Below are 13279 nucleotides of genomic sequence, written 5' to 3' on the forward strand. Positions count from 1 at the left end.
TATCTTGTAACGGGATTTGAACCGTTACAACTTATATCTTCAAAAACTGAATATGTTACAGGTGTGGAAATTGGATTTGGAAACTTCTTTAAAAATAAAGAAACACGTATTATTGTTTTCAGAAAATCCACTGAAGAGGGAGAGGGAGGTGAAAAGAAGTGAAGAAAAATTTGAATTATTTTTACGAGGATACGTAAATCTCAAAAACTGAAGATGTTACAGACATGAAAATTTGTACCTGGAATTGCCTTTAAAAATAAAGAAACACATATTTTTGTTTTTCAAAAGTACCCTTAATGGGCAAGGGGGATGAAAAGAAGTGGAGGCGAATTCTATTTATGAGGATATATCTCAAAAACTGAAGATGTTACAGATGTGAAAATTGGTATTTGGAACCTCCTTTAAAAGTAAAGAAACATGTATTTCTCTCTTTTAAATATAAAGAAACATTTTTTTTGTTTTTGGCAAAGAAGTGAAGAATAGGGTTGAAAACAAAGTGGTAACAGTCCTCCAGGGTGGATTTTTATCACAGTTGGAGAGCTTCATTGTGGTGTATGTCCTCCATGAGCATTTATCACAGCTTGGCACCTACGTGGCATGCTCCGAATAAGTTGACAGAGGTCACGTTGTGGTATCAGGTCCCATTTTTCAATGAGAGCCTGTTCGAGGTGTCCACAGTCAATGACTGACTGTCAGTGCTGTGAAGTGCGTGAACTGCCATGACTGTCGGACTAGCGTGCTACAGCGTGGACCGATGGCGAAAGAGGGACCCTGAAGCTGTATGACGTGAGAACTACCCATCGGATTTCTTTCAAACCACCTCATAATCCCTCTCAGAAGTAATAAGAAGAAACTGTGAAATTTTCAGCGAAATCAGTCCAGTAGTTTTTGAGTCTACTAATCTCAAATATACCAACATCCTATTTTATATATATAGATACATTGACTGGAGCTTACTCTCACTGGAATGAAATACAGATATAGAAGAATTACAACAATAATAAGAGTTGATAGACATGAAAGACAAGCAACTTGCTGGAATAAAGTGTGCCAGATTTGTACGATACCTTGTGGTATTAAAGTAAACTGAAGAGAAATTTGGAAGGGGTATCAGAAGTTAAGAAGAAGAAATTAAAATGCTAAAATTAATAAAGAATATTGTTTGCAGAGGACTTGGAGGAATTGTTGAATGGCATATACACATCCTGACATGAAAGCTATGCGTTCTCTTGTACAGAGACTTTGTATACCTTATCCTGTGTTATGGTCTTGTTTTTATTTTGCACTTCAATATACATTTGTCCAGTATGCACTACTTGCATATTTCTGTTATAATAGGAAAGTGAAAAGTAGTGTTTAGGACAATTTGAAGTGATTGTTTCAATTTAAAATAATTCTAAAACTAATCTAAAGTGTAGTACTGTGGATGAATTTTGCTTCCTTGGTAGTGAATAATTTAAAATCTCAGCTTCCTGAAGAAGTGAGGTTTACACTCTTCAGTCATAGATGATGATGTATTAGAAACTAATTCTTGACAGAGCCTGGAGTTATATATAGGAGTGAAATATGGACAATAACTGGTATGGAGAGAAGTTTTTGAGGTTTGGTATTGCTGAGAAATGTTGACATCGGGTCATATTTGATGAGCAGCTGTGGAGAGAGATTGGCAGTATTTGAACAGAGTGAGGGATAGGTTGATGGAGAATTTTTTGAGTTATGCAGGACTTGCTCATTTGTTTAAGAATAAAGTGGTGGGGAAAGCAAGTCTTGAATATGAAAAACAGATTAGAGTAGAAAGAGACTGCAGTAATTAAGTATAGGTGAAAAAGTTCACACATGATAAGGGTGGATGAAAATGTGCATCCAAAAACGTCTCAATAATTACAGTAATTTCATTTATGTGAGTTTTATTTTCTTATTTGTTCTTCTTACAGGCAAGATTTCTGGACGACAGAAGGCTTTTTCCTTCCGCTTTGAGGCCACGTCATGACGACGTAGAGGAGGAGGATGAAGGTGACGAAATCATGAAGGAGCCTATTCCTGGCCGTGATCCCTGTCCTCCCTGTCTGTTATCTGGCTATCCAATACTTAGCCATCATGGAGAGAAACCAATAAAGTTAAGAAAACGTGGCATGTTTATCATTCCAGAGGAATGGGAATTAGCCATTGAAACTGCAAAGCAAGATCCCTCATCTAAAGTCAATGATGTTCTAGCGTTTATCTCTGAGTGGTGTGGTGGCCTTGTTGATTGAATGTGCCTTAAGTTATTGCAGTGAGATGATGAAAAGAAATTATGATATTGATTTTCTAAATAGAGATGACATTACACACATTTATTAATTCTGGTGTTATTACATTGATGGTGTATTTATACAACCTGTGCCTGAAATGTTCGGTGAATAGTCTCCTAGTTTGTACACCATGCTAGTTTGGACGATGCACTCATGCATACTCATTGCGAGACATGACACCAAGTGCCTGCTATCGGTCAACTCAACACAGTTAAACGGAGTTGAATGCGACAACACATCGTGACGCCAGTTTCTTGCTGAACGCCAGGTGACTGTTCTTCCACACCCTCCGTATTTATCCGGATTTGGCGCCGGCAGATTTTTTTTTGTTCCCCCATCTTAAATTAGCCCTGAAAGGCCACTGGTTCAAGAGTGTAACTGGTATCCAACAACGTGTGACAAGGGTTCCCCTGGAGATTCCAAAAAAAGCGTTTGCTACCTGCTTCCAGCAGCTTTACAGTCGATGTCAAAAGTGTGTTGTAGCTAACGGAGATTACTTTGAAGGCCAGTAAAGGAGTTTTGTGTGTATGTCATGAGATCATTCACCGAACTTTTCAGACACAGGTTGTATTTTTGTTGATGTGAAATAAAGAAACATAATGTCTCTTTGTTCCTTTGAAGCTGTAGGCATAAACAACTCTGACTTCTGCTGGGAAGGAAAATCCTCATCTGAATATCCAGACCCTGTTTCTTCCTTCCTGTTAAAGTTGTTAGTATAATTTGCTGACATAAGCTCTGGCATCACGGTATAATAGAAGACTTGTAGTCCAGTATCCAATTGGGTATGTAACTCCCAACGTTTCGATGGATACTGTGCCCAGTATTTTAAGGGTGTGATTCCTCTAGAGGTCAGTAGCAGATTACAGCTGTATTTGTTTTTACTTCGAGGCCAGGAGGATCATCCGAAGCCTTCTACCTCTGTGCGACGATCAGCACACTCTACACCGCCTCCAATATGCTGTTATTACTAAGAAGAGGGAGAGACCACAGAGGAGATTGGAAAAAAGTGATGTACATCAAAAAATCATGCTTTTCCCCATATTAAACTTTATACCAGGTAAATATGATGATAAAGTATGTGGCATTGGAAGAAAAAACCCCACAGGCAGAAATGGCCAGATTCAGATACTTGTTCGCCCATACACCAACTTCTTCTCAGCACCCCCTCCTGTTGCTCAATTCAGAATTGCACTTTTTTTTTTTTTAACTTTAACACTAAACATACTTATTAAAACATGAACAGTTTTATGAAGTATAAACAAACAGAAACAAAAGTATAATAGGTATAAATGTGTTAGAATGATGAAGTTACTCCGTTCTGTGCTAATCTAACTTATGTAAATGTTTATAATTTAAGCACGTTCCTGTTCTTCTAGTTCAGTGTTTTGTTTTTTTTTTTCAATTTTCTGAGCAGGTATTCTTGGTACACAATAGTATTAGACATACTATTTTAATTAGATTTAGGCTGCATAAGAAATTCAGATTTGAGCTTTGGGTCATATAGTCAAAAGCAGGTCTCTATGGTATTGCTACCACCTTTTAGCAATAAAGCAGATAATGTATTTATAAACACACTACAAGGAACACAAAACACCACACTTCTGCTTTCAAAATAGGCCTACACTAGCCATTCTCCTGACACAAACTCACCATTCAATTTATGTCTAAAGAGAGATTTTGAAAAATATCTTACTCGATCACGATCTGGATAATGTCTTTTTTGGTGTTTCAAATTCTGATTTGACACTTCTGCACACACCATACATTGGAGTGTAACATTTGGTAGCATTAATCTCCAATTTAGCTTTAGCAGGATCTGAACTAAATTTAAACTCGTCTTCTGTGAATGTGGCTTTTTTATTTAGTTGTCTATTTGTTTTGACATTTTGATATTTACTGTATATAACCCTGTTCCTCAAAAATTTTGTCACTAGATTGTAGTGGCAAAACACTAGTTTTGGATGTTGTGGGTGTTGTTTCTTCACAAGTCTCTTGCTGTTTTAGAGAACCAGAATAAAAATATGAACTAATGTTGGCCCCCACTTAATTGTTCTTTTTTTGACTCAGTTTGAAAATTACCAAGCTGAGTGGCTGCACGTGTTAACGCGCTACGGCTGTAGAGCCAAACTCTGCATTAAGGAGATGAGTGGGTTCAAATCCCACCGTTGGCTGTCCTGAGAGTGGCTTTCTGTGGTTTCCCATTTTCACTTCCAGGCAAATTCTGGGACAGCTCCTATTCATAGGCCACTGCCGATTCCTTCCACCTCCTTATCTAATTTCATCATCAGCTACTCGACTGAGGTTGGTGATAGGAAGGGCGTCTGATCGTAAAATAGACCACATAATTTCATCTCACCTCATCCCCGATCCCGCATCAGGAAAACCATTGTGAAAATAAAAACACTCCCAAATTAAAAAAAAAAAAACCTTATTCAATGATATTGGTACAACCTTCTAGAGGACTATGCCATTGACCAAATAAAAGCTTTACGTTATTAAAACTGTAAAATACACATTAATTGTGAATGTATGTCGTTACCCTACACTACACCAATTCCCCACTGCTTAAGAATTAGAGTACTGACCAGTTATAGCTCGTGAGAAAATTTTCTGGAAGTTCACAAAATTTTTGTTCACACCAAAGCACATCAGTAAAAAAATAACTTATTAAATTGTTTCACTGAAGTTATTAATACAGTCTCTTCTCCACTCAATATGGTAGAACCCCTATAACCAAGGATCCATTTTATCTGAGACTAATCTGTGAGTATACAACAAAACAATAATTACAGTTACCGATACTACTACTACTACTACTACTACTACTACTACTACTACTACTACTACTACTACTACTACTGCTACTACTACTACTACTACTATAAAAATGACCGGGCGAGTTTGTCGTGCAGTTAGAGGCACGCGGCTGTGAGCTTGCATCCGGGAGATAGTGGGTTCGAATCCCACTGTCGACAGCCCTGAATATGGTTTTCCGTGGTTTCCCATTTTCACACCAGGCAAATGCTGGGGCTGTACCTTAATTAAGGCCACGGCCACTTCCTTCCCACTCCTAGCCCTTCCCTATCCCATCATCACTATAAGACCTATCTATGTCGGTGCGACGTAAAGCCACTAGCAAAAAAAAAAAAAATTCTATAAAAATGTTTGCAATCCTTACCCTGCTGGGATAAGGCGAGTCTTCTATGTGGTGACGTCTTCTGTCAAGCAGTGGCCTATAAAAGGAACTGTCCTGGCATTCATCTTAGTCAGAATAGAAACCATGGAAAACCATCGTCAATACAGTTGATGGTAGGACCAACCTACCACCTCCCAAATACAGAGCTGGAAAGCTGTAGCCAATGTTAGCCAGAACTCCTCTGCTTGGTGAAAGTAAAATTCACAGCAACTTTGCTACAATGCTGTATTGTAGCAAATATTGAAGGATGCGAGCACGCTATTCTTGGTTTTTACATAGCACGAAGTTCACCTATGTATGACAACAAGCATAAAAATGATGTGATCATATTGTCACAAAGTCACACATCACGTGCACTTGCACACTACTTATTTTGCGCAGGTCTACACAGTTTTACATTCACACACTAGTTCCCACGTCACACAGCTTCATGGTCCCTCTTTCGCCGTCGGTCCACACTGTAGCACGCTAGTCCGACAGTCATGGCAGTTCACGCACTTCACAGCACTGACAGTCACTCATTGACTGAGCTCACAACTGAACTACACCAACTCCAACTCAGGCAAGTCACTCCTGTCTTATATATCTGCGCCAGTCATTCCAGAACAGTCTGAATGCTCGATGTGTCCAGGAACCTCACGAGATGGGAGACTCCAGTTTAATCATCTCATAATTTCCATAATCCTATGCCACGCCACCATGGGCAGAAGTGAGAGGGGAGCCAGTCTAGCACCAAAGCCTTGTTTGTGATTGGCGTGGTCAGAGAGTAAGCGTGTGGGCCAATACAGTGGCGTCACCAGTCCATAAGAAGTTGGCATGTCAGACACTATAACCATTGCACTGCCCCCTCCTTAAGGCTGCTCGTCCCGAGCTGCTCCACGATACGGTGCCAGGTGATTCAGGTGAACAACCATCATTTTTCCTCGGGGAGACCGCCGGATCCGGTAGACGGTGTCGTTGATCCTGGTGACGATTGTATATGGGCCTCCCCATTGTGACTTTGGTGACTTCCCTTTTGTCTGCACCGGATGGTACAGCCACACTCTGTCACCTTCCTGGAAACCTGCAGAGTTCGCCAGCATGTCGTAGCAGGCTTTTATCTGGTCGCTGGCTACCCGTAGATGATGTCGGGCATAATTGTGGATATCGTTGAGCCGATCCACCAGCTCCCATACATAGTCCATCGCTGGCTGCTGCTGGTCCGGTGCCGACCCGAACATTAGATCGCATGGCAGGTGGAGCTCCCTTCTGAAGACCATGTTGGCAGGTATCATGCCCATCGTCTCGTGGGTGGACGCTCGATAGGCCATCAAGAATGGGACCCTCTCGTCCCAGCCCTCTGGTGCACCGAAACCACCTTCCTCATATACTCTTCAATGGTTTTCACAAAACGCTCCACCATGGCATCTGACTGAGGGTGGAGAGGCGTTATACGGATCTTACGCACTCCTAAGTGCTGCAGAACCTCTTGCATCCATCTCAACTCAACGTTTCTGCCTTGGTCGCTATGCGGTTCCCTCGGGACACCGAATCAGCAGAAGAAGTTCTTGACCAAGACGTCGACCACTGTCGATGCCACTTGGTTCAGGATGGTGTAGACCTCCGGACACTTTGTGAAGTAGTTCATGACCAGGAGTAGGTACCGGTTCCTGGCGTCGGATTTGGGGAATGGTGCAGCGACATCAATGGTGATCCTTTTGAAAGGTGCTCCAACGTTGTACCGCATCATTTGGCCCCTTCTCCTGGTACATGGGCCCCGGCTCACCGCGTAGGTGTCACACAGTTGGCACATCCTCTCAAAAGTGCCAGAGCCACCTCGTAGTTCTGTTTCCCGCCAATCAGCCTCCCTTGACGGATCTCAGCATCGCGCAGTTTATCGCAAGCGTCAGCCAGCTCGGAGTGGTTCATCCATAATCACGTCACCTAGTCGCTCGATCTTGGCGTCGAATACCCATGGCATTCTATTGGCATGCTGAGTCCTCTCCTGCATCTGGACTCGGTAGGCTGCTCTCGGTTGGTGGACACCGCAGCACTCGTTGAGCACTCCTGCAACCTCCTTGTAGGTCGATCGTGGCTGGGGGCTGCGTCGTTCTGTCATGTTCTGTACACGTAATCCGCCGATGGGATATTCAGCTCTCTTCTTGGACGTCGATCCAGTCTCGAACTGGGTCCAGCATGTTCCCCTGGAAGTGATCCCGTCATCCCATGGGGTTTCCACCTTCAAACGGTGGAGCCACCATCGCTGTTAGCAGGATTCATTCGTGTCTCCACAGCCATCGTGTTCGCATGCAGGGAACTCACTTCTTCCGCTTGGCCTGAAACTCCGGACTCCACAACCGCAGGCATCACTTCGAACCGCTTCTCGTCCATTTCGTTGTCGTCCTGCACGATGTCATTGTCTACCTAGGTTTAGAGAGAGCGCACTTCTTCCGACTTTAACTGCACGCTCTTCCATTCATTTAAGTCTGTTTTCAGTTGATCCGGGTTAGATCTCCATTCAGGTCACAGTCCACTAACGTGAGCTTGGGTTCGAATCCCACTTCTGACATCAGTTGTGACGAGTTGGCGGGGTAGTAAGATAAATTAACAGTAGAGTGGTAGCTTTTATACTAGGATTTATTAACTAAGCACTAAACTACACAGGACTACACTTAACTTCCGCTCATAATACACACTTACACAGTTTGTGCGCGCGCTCTCTCTCTCTTAGTTTCTCACTTGTTCCAACACTACAGATTATTCTTACAAGTTAAACAGTTATGTCACAAAGTCACATGCACTTGCACCCTAAGGCAGTGTACACTATTTCAAAAGCGGCCGCACACTACACAGTTCGCGCCCTACATAATTTTACATTCACACACAAGGTCCCACGTCGCACAGCTTCACGGTCCCTCTTTTGCCATAGGTCCACGCTGTAGCACGCTAGTCCGACAGTCACGGCAGTTCATGCACTTCACAGCACTGGCAGTCACTCATTGACTGACCTCACGACTAAACTAGACCAACTCCAAGTCAAGCTTTTCTTTTTTCTTTTTTTTTTTTTCTTTTTTTTTTTCGGGACAGCCCGAAGCCTGCTCCCCCCCCCCCCCCCCCCCGCCATGGCAATTGTCACTATTCTACATTCCCTCCGACATTCTGTTAGTTCTAAGAAGAGAGATAGCAGGGAGCAGAGGGAAATGATACGACAGGAGTATCTGCCTGTCCCCATGTCAGACATGCTACCAGGCAGGTTTGTGTTCGTAAGGTGGTATTGATTATTAATAATCTTGACCATGATGGTCGGGATTGGATCCGTATTAACTTAGTAACAGTAAATATGTTGGAAGATAGTCCGCCTAGTCAATACTATTCATTTATTTACCTTTCACCTTAACATCTAGTACATGTTTCGAGAATATTGTGCATTCTCTTCCTCGGCTAGTGGATTAAAATTCAGTATACATTAAGACCTGACTAAAATACGCCACTCAAAAACCTGACCCACGTTGATTTCAACGATGATGAAGTCGAAATCTTAAGCAAGGGTCCCAAACATAACTGGCCACACACGAGTAAGACTGTCCAAAATAGAGAACTAGTGAAACTGATAGCGGAATCTGAAGTAGCAATTGCAGAGGTACCTATAGACGAACAAGAGAACATGAGGTTCGAGGCTAAAAATAAAATTTGTAAAATAATGGAACATAAAACCATCGCAGATACCCACACAAATAACAATCTCCGAAAGATTAATAAGAAGATTAAAGATAATAACATAATTGTCACGAAGGCTGACAAGGGTAACACTATAGTTTTAATGAATAAAGGTGATTACATCAGTAAAACGAATGATTTCTTGAAGGGAGACAACTTTCGTCAGATAAAGAAGGACCCCACTAACAAATTTTAGCTAACACTAATTTTTTGATGAATTCGAATGAAACAAAACGCTTGGTAAATATGAACCCAGGATTACCGAAATTGAGGGCTATGCCTAAGGTACATAAAGAAGGCATACCTATTAGACCGATTGTAAACTTCAGAAACAGTCCTACATATAAAACGGCCAAATTTGTACACACGTTTTTAAAGAAACATTACAGATTTAATGTAGATACAAGTCTCCGCAATACCATAGATTTTTGTGATAGGACAAAAAATTTAATTTTATCACAATATAATGCTATCCATAGCTTTGATGTGAAAGATATGTATTCGAATATTCCGATCACGGAGACTATCAACATTGTTAAGAGCAACTTAAACACACATAGTTCGTTGAGTAAAGTAGAAATTGATGAATTCATCAACTTATTAAAGTTTATATTAGAAAACAACTTTTTTACTTTCAACAACAACGTGTACAAACAAGTTAATGGGTTGGCCATGGGATCACCAACGTCTGGTATCCTTGCAGATATATTTATGGACCATATGGAATCTAATAAAATAGTCGGTAAAATAAAAGGATTAGACTTATGGTTAACGTTTGTTGATGACGCGTTCGCTATCATTAACGAACAAGAACTCAAGCCAAACGAACTGTTAGACCAATTAAACAACCTTGATAAACATATAATGTTTACAATCGAGTCGGAAGATAATAAAAGTCTAAACTACTTAGACATAACATTAACTAGAGACAATAAAAACCTGATTTACCAAGTATTTAGAAAACCTACACACACAGATGTTGTTATTAGGAAAGACTCGAACCACCCAGGAGAACATAAGAAAGCGGCATTTTACAGCTTCATCAATAGAGCAGTAAGAATACCATTAAACAGAAATGATTTTAATAAAGAGATGAACATTATACAAGATATTGCCAAAAGAAACGGTTACCCCAAAAGCTATGTCAATAGGATAAAGAGTAAGGTCGTGAATAGACCTAACACTACTTGTAAATAAGGAAGAAAAAAAGAAATTCGCTACATTCACTTACATTAATAAACAATCATACAGTTTGGTTAAACTATTTAGAAAACACAATATCCATGTATCCTTTAGGACAGATAATAATAATAATAATAATAATAATAATAATAATAATAATAATAATAATAATAATAATAATAATAATAATAATAATAATTTATTGTTCAATTCGAATAGCGTAAACACCAACAGTAGGTTCAGTAAATCAGGAGTATACAAACTGTCGTGCTAAGATTGCGGAAAAAAATATGTCGGACAGTCAGGTAGAAGTGTGGTGGTACGGTATAAAGAGCATGTCAATGCACGAAAACATTCTAGATACTCTGCAATGTGTGAACACATGTATGAAAGTAACCATCATTTCACAAATATTGAACGTGATATGACTTTATTACATTCATTAAGCAAAGGCAAACAAATGAATGCCCTAGAGAAATTAGAAATATACAAATTGCAAAAATTTGATAACGAGAACAGTCTAAATGAACACATTGCAGAAGACAATCAGTTGTTTAAATTGGTAACCCAATACCCTGGTAAGAGGCCAAATGATGTCAAGCGTGTAAGAGGGGAAGTATGACTGTAGTATCAGGGGCGGTTCCTTCCACCCCTCCTTCCATCCACCACGCAACCCAATGTAATTCCGTAACCAGTTGCCATACAACATCAGGTGCCTCAACATCTATCTAACACATGCATGCCACACGTAATATTTACATCATCACACTGGTAAGGTTTAATATTTTTACCCCGTTGTATTCTCATTTGTTCATGTCGGAGCCTTTTGTTAATTTTTATTTCATTTCCTTTTTATAGACCATTTTAACCTATTTTCAACCTGGCTGCATAATACATCTATCAACCAAAGATAATGGCAGGACTCCAAGTTTTAACGCAACTTCATTTATTCTTGTACAAATCCAATTGAACTACGCAAGATAGTATAATAATTCCTAGGACACCGTAAATTCACATCATTATACGACGCTGTGTCCAATATTTTAATTTAAATAGACATCATTTTAACACCCACTAACGGTGGATATCGGCAAGACTTCAAGTTTTAATGCAATTTCATTCATTCCTAACTCAACATTTTTGAACTACGCAAGGCAACTTCAAGGACACTGTGAATTCATATCATCACAAGACGTATTTAATTAGACATTACTATATTGTGTTTTTAATTTGTACTTGACAAAATGGGATTTTAATTCTATGTTTGTACTATCCAAAATTTTTAAGTGTCACATTGTCATACTCATTGTTTTGAATTTTTAATGGGGGCCCCCGTATTTTAGTCAGGTCTTATTGTATACTGAATTTTAATTCACTAGCTGAGGAAGAGAATGCACAATATTCTCGAAACATGTACTAGATGTTAAGGTGAAAGGTAAATAAATGAATAGTATTGACTAGGCGGACTATCTTCCAACATATTTACAGGTGGTATTGAGGCGTGGTATTAAGGGTCAGTGAAAAAACACTCAGGCGGAAAAGAAACAGCCTCCATGTAAATCCTAACTGCATTGTGATAGCACATGCAAAGATGTGGGCTGAACTAGTCCAGTGGTTGTGTTAGTTAGGAATATGTGTCATGCAATAATAACCATTCCCTTGCTTTGTCATTTATTATGGGGATCAGTCCGTCTTGTCATTGCCGGGTGCGGCTCAAGTCCACTAGCGTCCGGACCATGGGTTGGTCCCACGGTCCAGCAGCCAGTGGTCCCTGGTGCCAAGTCTCCATGTGGAGAAGGGGATTGAGGGCCAAGCCTTACGTGATGTTAAGGGGCTACCTTCTTCTGCCTGTCGATGTCCCTCTCATGCGGTGTTACTGGTACACACTTGTCACTGCAGAGCTGTAACTATACTAAGCTTATTAAATACAGTATATTTAGGCCTACATATGTACATAACACCTACTGGTGTGCAGGCTCGCTCGTCTGTCTTATGTCAACGATTCAACCTACATTGAAGAAACAACACAGTAATAATGCAGGAAAGTGCATTGGTACTGCTGTCCTCGTTACAGGGTGTGGGCTAGTTTTCCGCTCCATATCTCTGTTGGGGGCGGAGGTGGATTGATTCGCCCTTTGCCGTCTGGCTACTCTGCCATCGTCTTGTGTTTCTATCAATCCTTCCTCGCCTGGGCCCCTCGGGATAAAGAGAGCTGTATCCATAAGAACGTCAGAACATACTGTATATACATAGTTACGTAATGTCTGCAGTGTTGTGTATGTTGTGTAGTATATTGGCGTCAGCTTGGCGGGGTGAGGGCGGCCGGCCTTCAGCCTCCTTTCTCCTAACTCTGTGGCTGAGCAGAATATGCTTCGGTGTAGGGTACTTGGTGTAAAGACCAACGTCATAACATCCTATCCACCTAACTAGTGGTTTGATCTTATTACCCCATGACTTGATGAACATTCGCAGTGTTTGTTTGTGGATATGATGTCTTATCGGGAGTGCATTTGCTGCTTTGTAGAGGTGCCGTAGTGGTGTGTGTCTGGAAAGTTTAGCCGCTATTCGAATGCATTTGTTTTGTATGTTTACCAATGTATCCAGGTTCGTCATCGCATTGTAGTCCAGCTCCATGGCTAAATGGTTTGCGTGCTGGCCTTTGGTCACAGGAGTGCCGGGTTCAATTCCCGGTAGGGTCGGGAATTTTAATCGTAATTGGTTAATTTCGTGAGCACAGGGACTGGGTGTATGTGCCATCTTCATCATCATTTCATCCTCATCATGACGTGCAGGTCGCCTAAGGGAGTCAAATCAAAAGACCTGCAACTGGCGAGCCAAACTTGTCCTCGGACACTCCCGGCACTAAATACATACGCCATTTCATTTCATCACAGTGTAACCCCATGCCGAAGCT

The 13279-nt window shown here is 40.9% G+C and overlaps 1 protein-coding gene across 1 annotated transcript in view; it reads left to right on the forward strand.

The window, feature by feature from the left end:
- The window catches only part of Oseg2 (intraflagellar transport protein Oseg2), an 892258-nt gene extending 889367 nt beyond the window's left edge, over positions 1-2891 (forward strand). The window contains exon 30 of the mRNA XM_067142201.2: positions 1935-2891. Within this exon, the coding sequence (XP_066998302.2) occupies positions 1935-2252 (318 nt within the window). The 3' untranslated portion in view covers positions 2253-2891. The remainder of the gene's footprint in view (positions 1-1934) is intronic.
- The last annotated feature ends 10388 nt before the right edge of the window (positions 2892-13279 follow it).

This window comes from Anabrus simplex, chromosome 2, assembly GCF_040414725.1.
Source record: "Anabrus simplex isolate iqAnaSimp1 chromosome 2, ASM4041472v1, whole genome shotgun sequence".
Classification (NCBI taxonomy): Eukaryota; Metazoa; Arthropoda; class Insecta; order Orthoptera; family Tettigoniidae; genus Anabrus; species Anabrus simplex.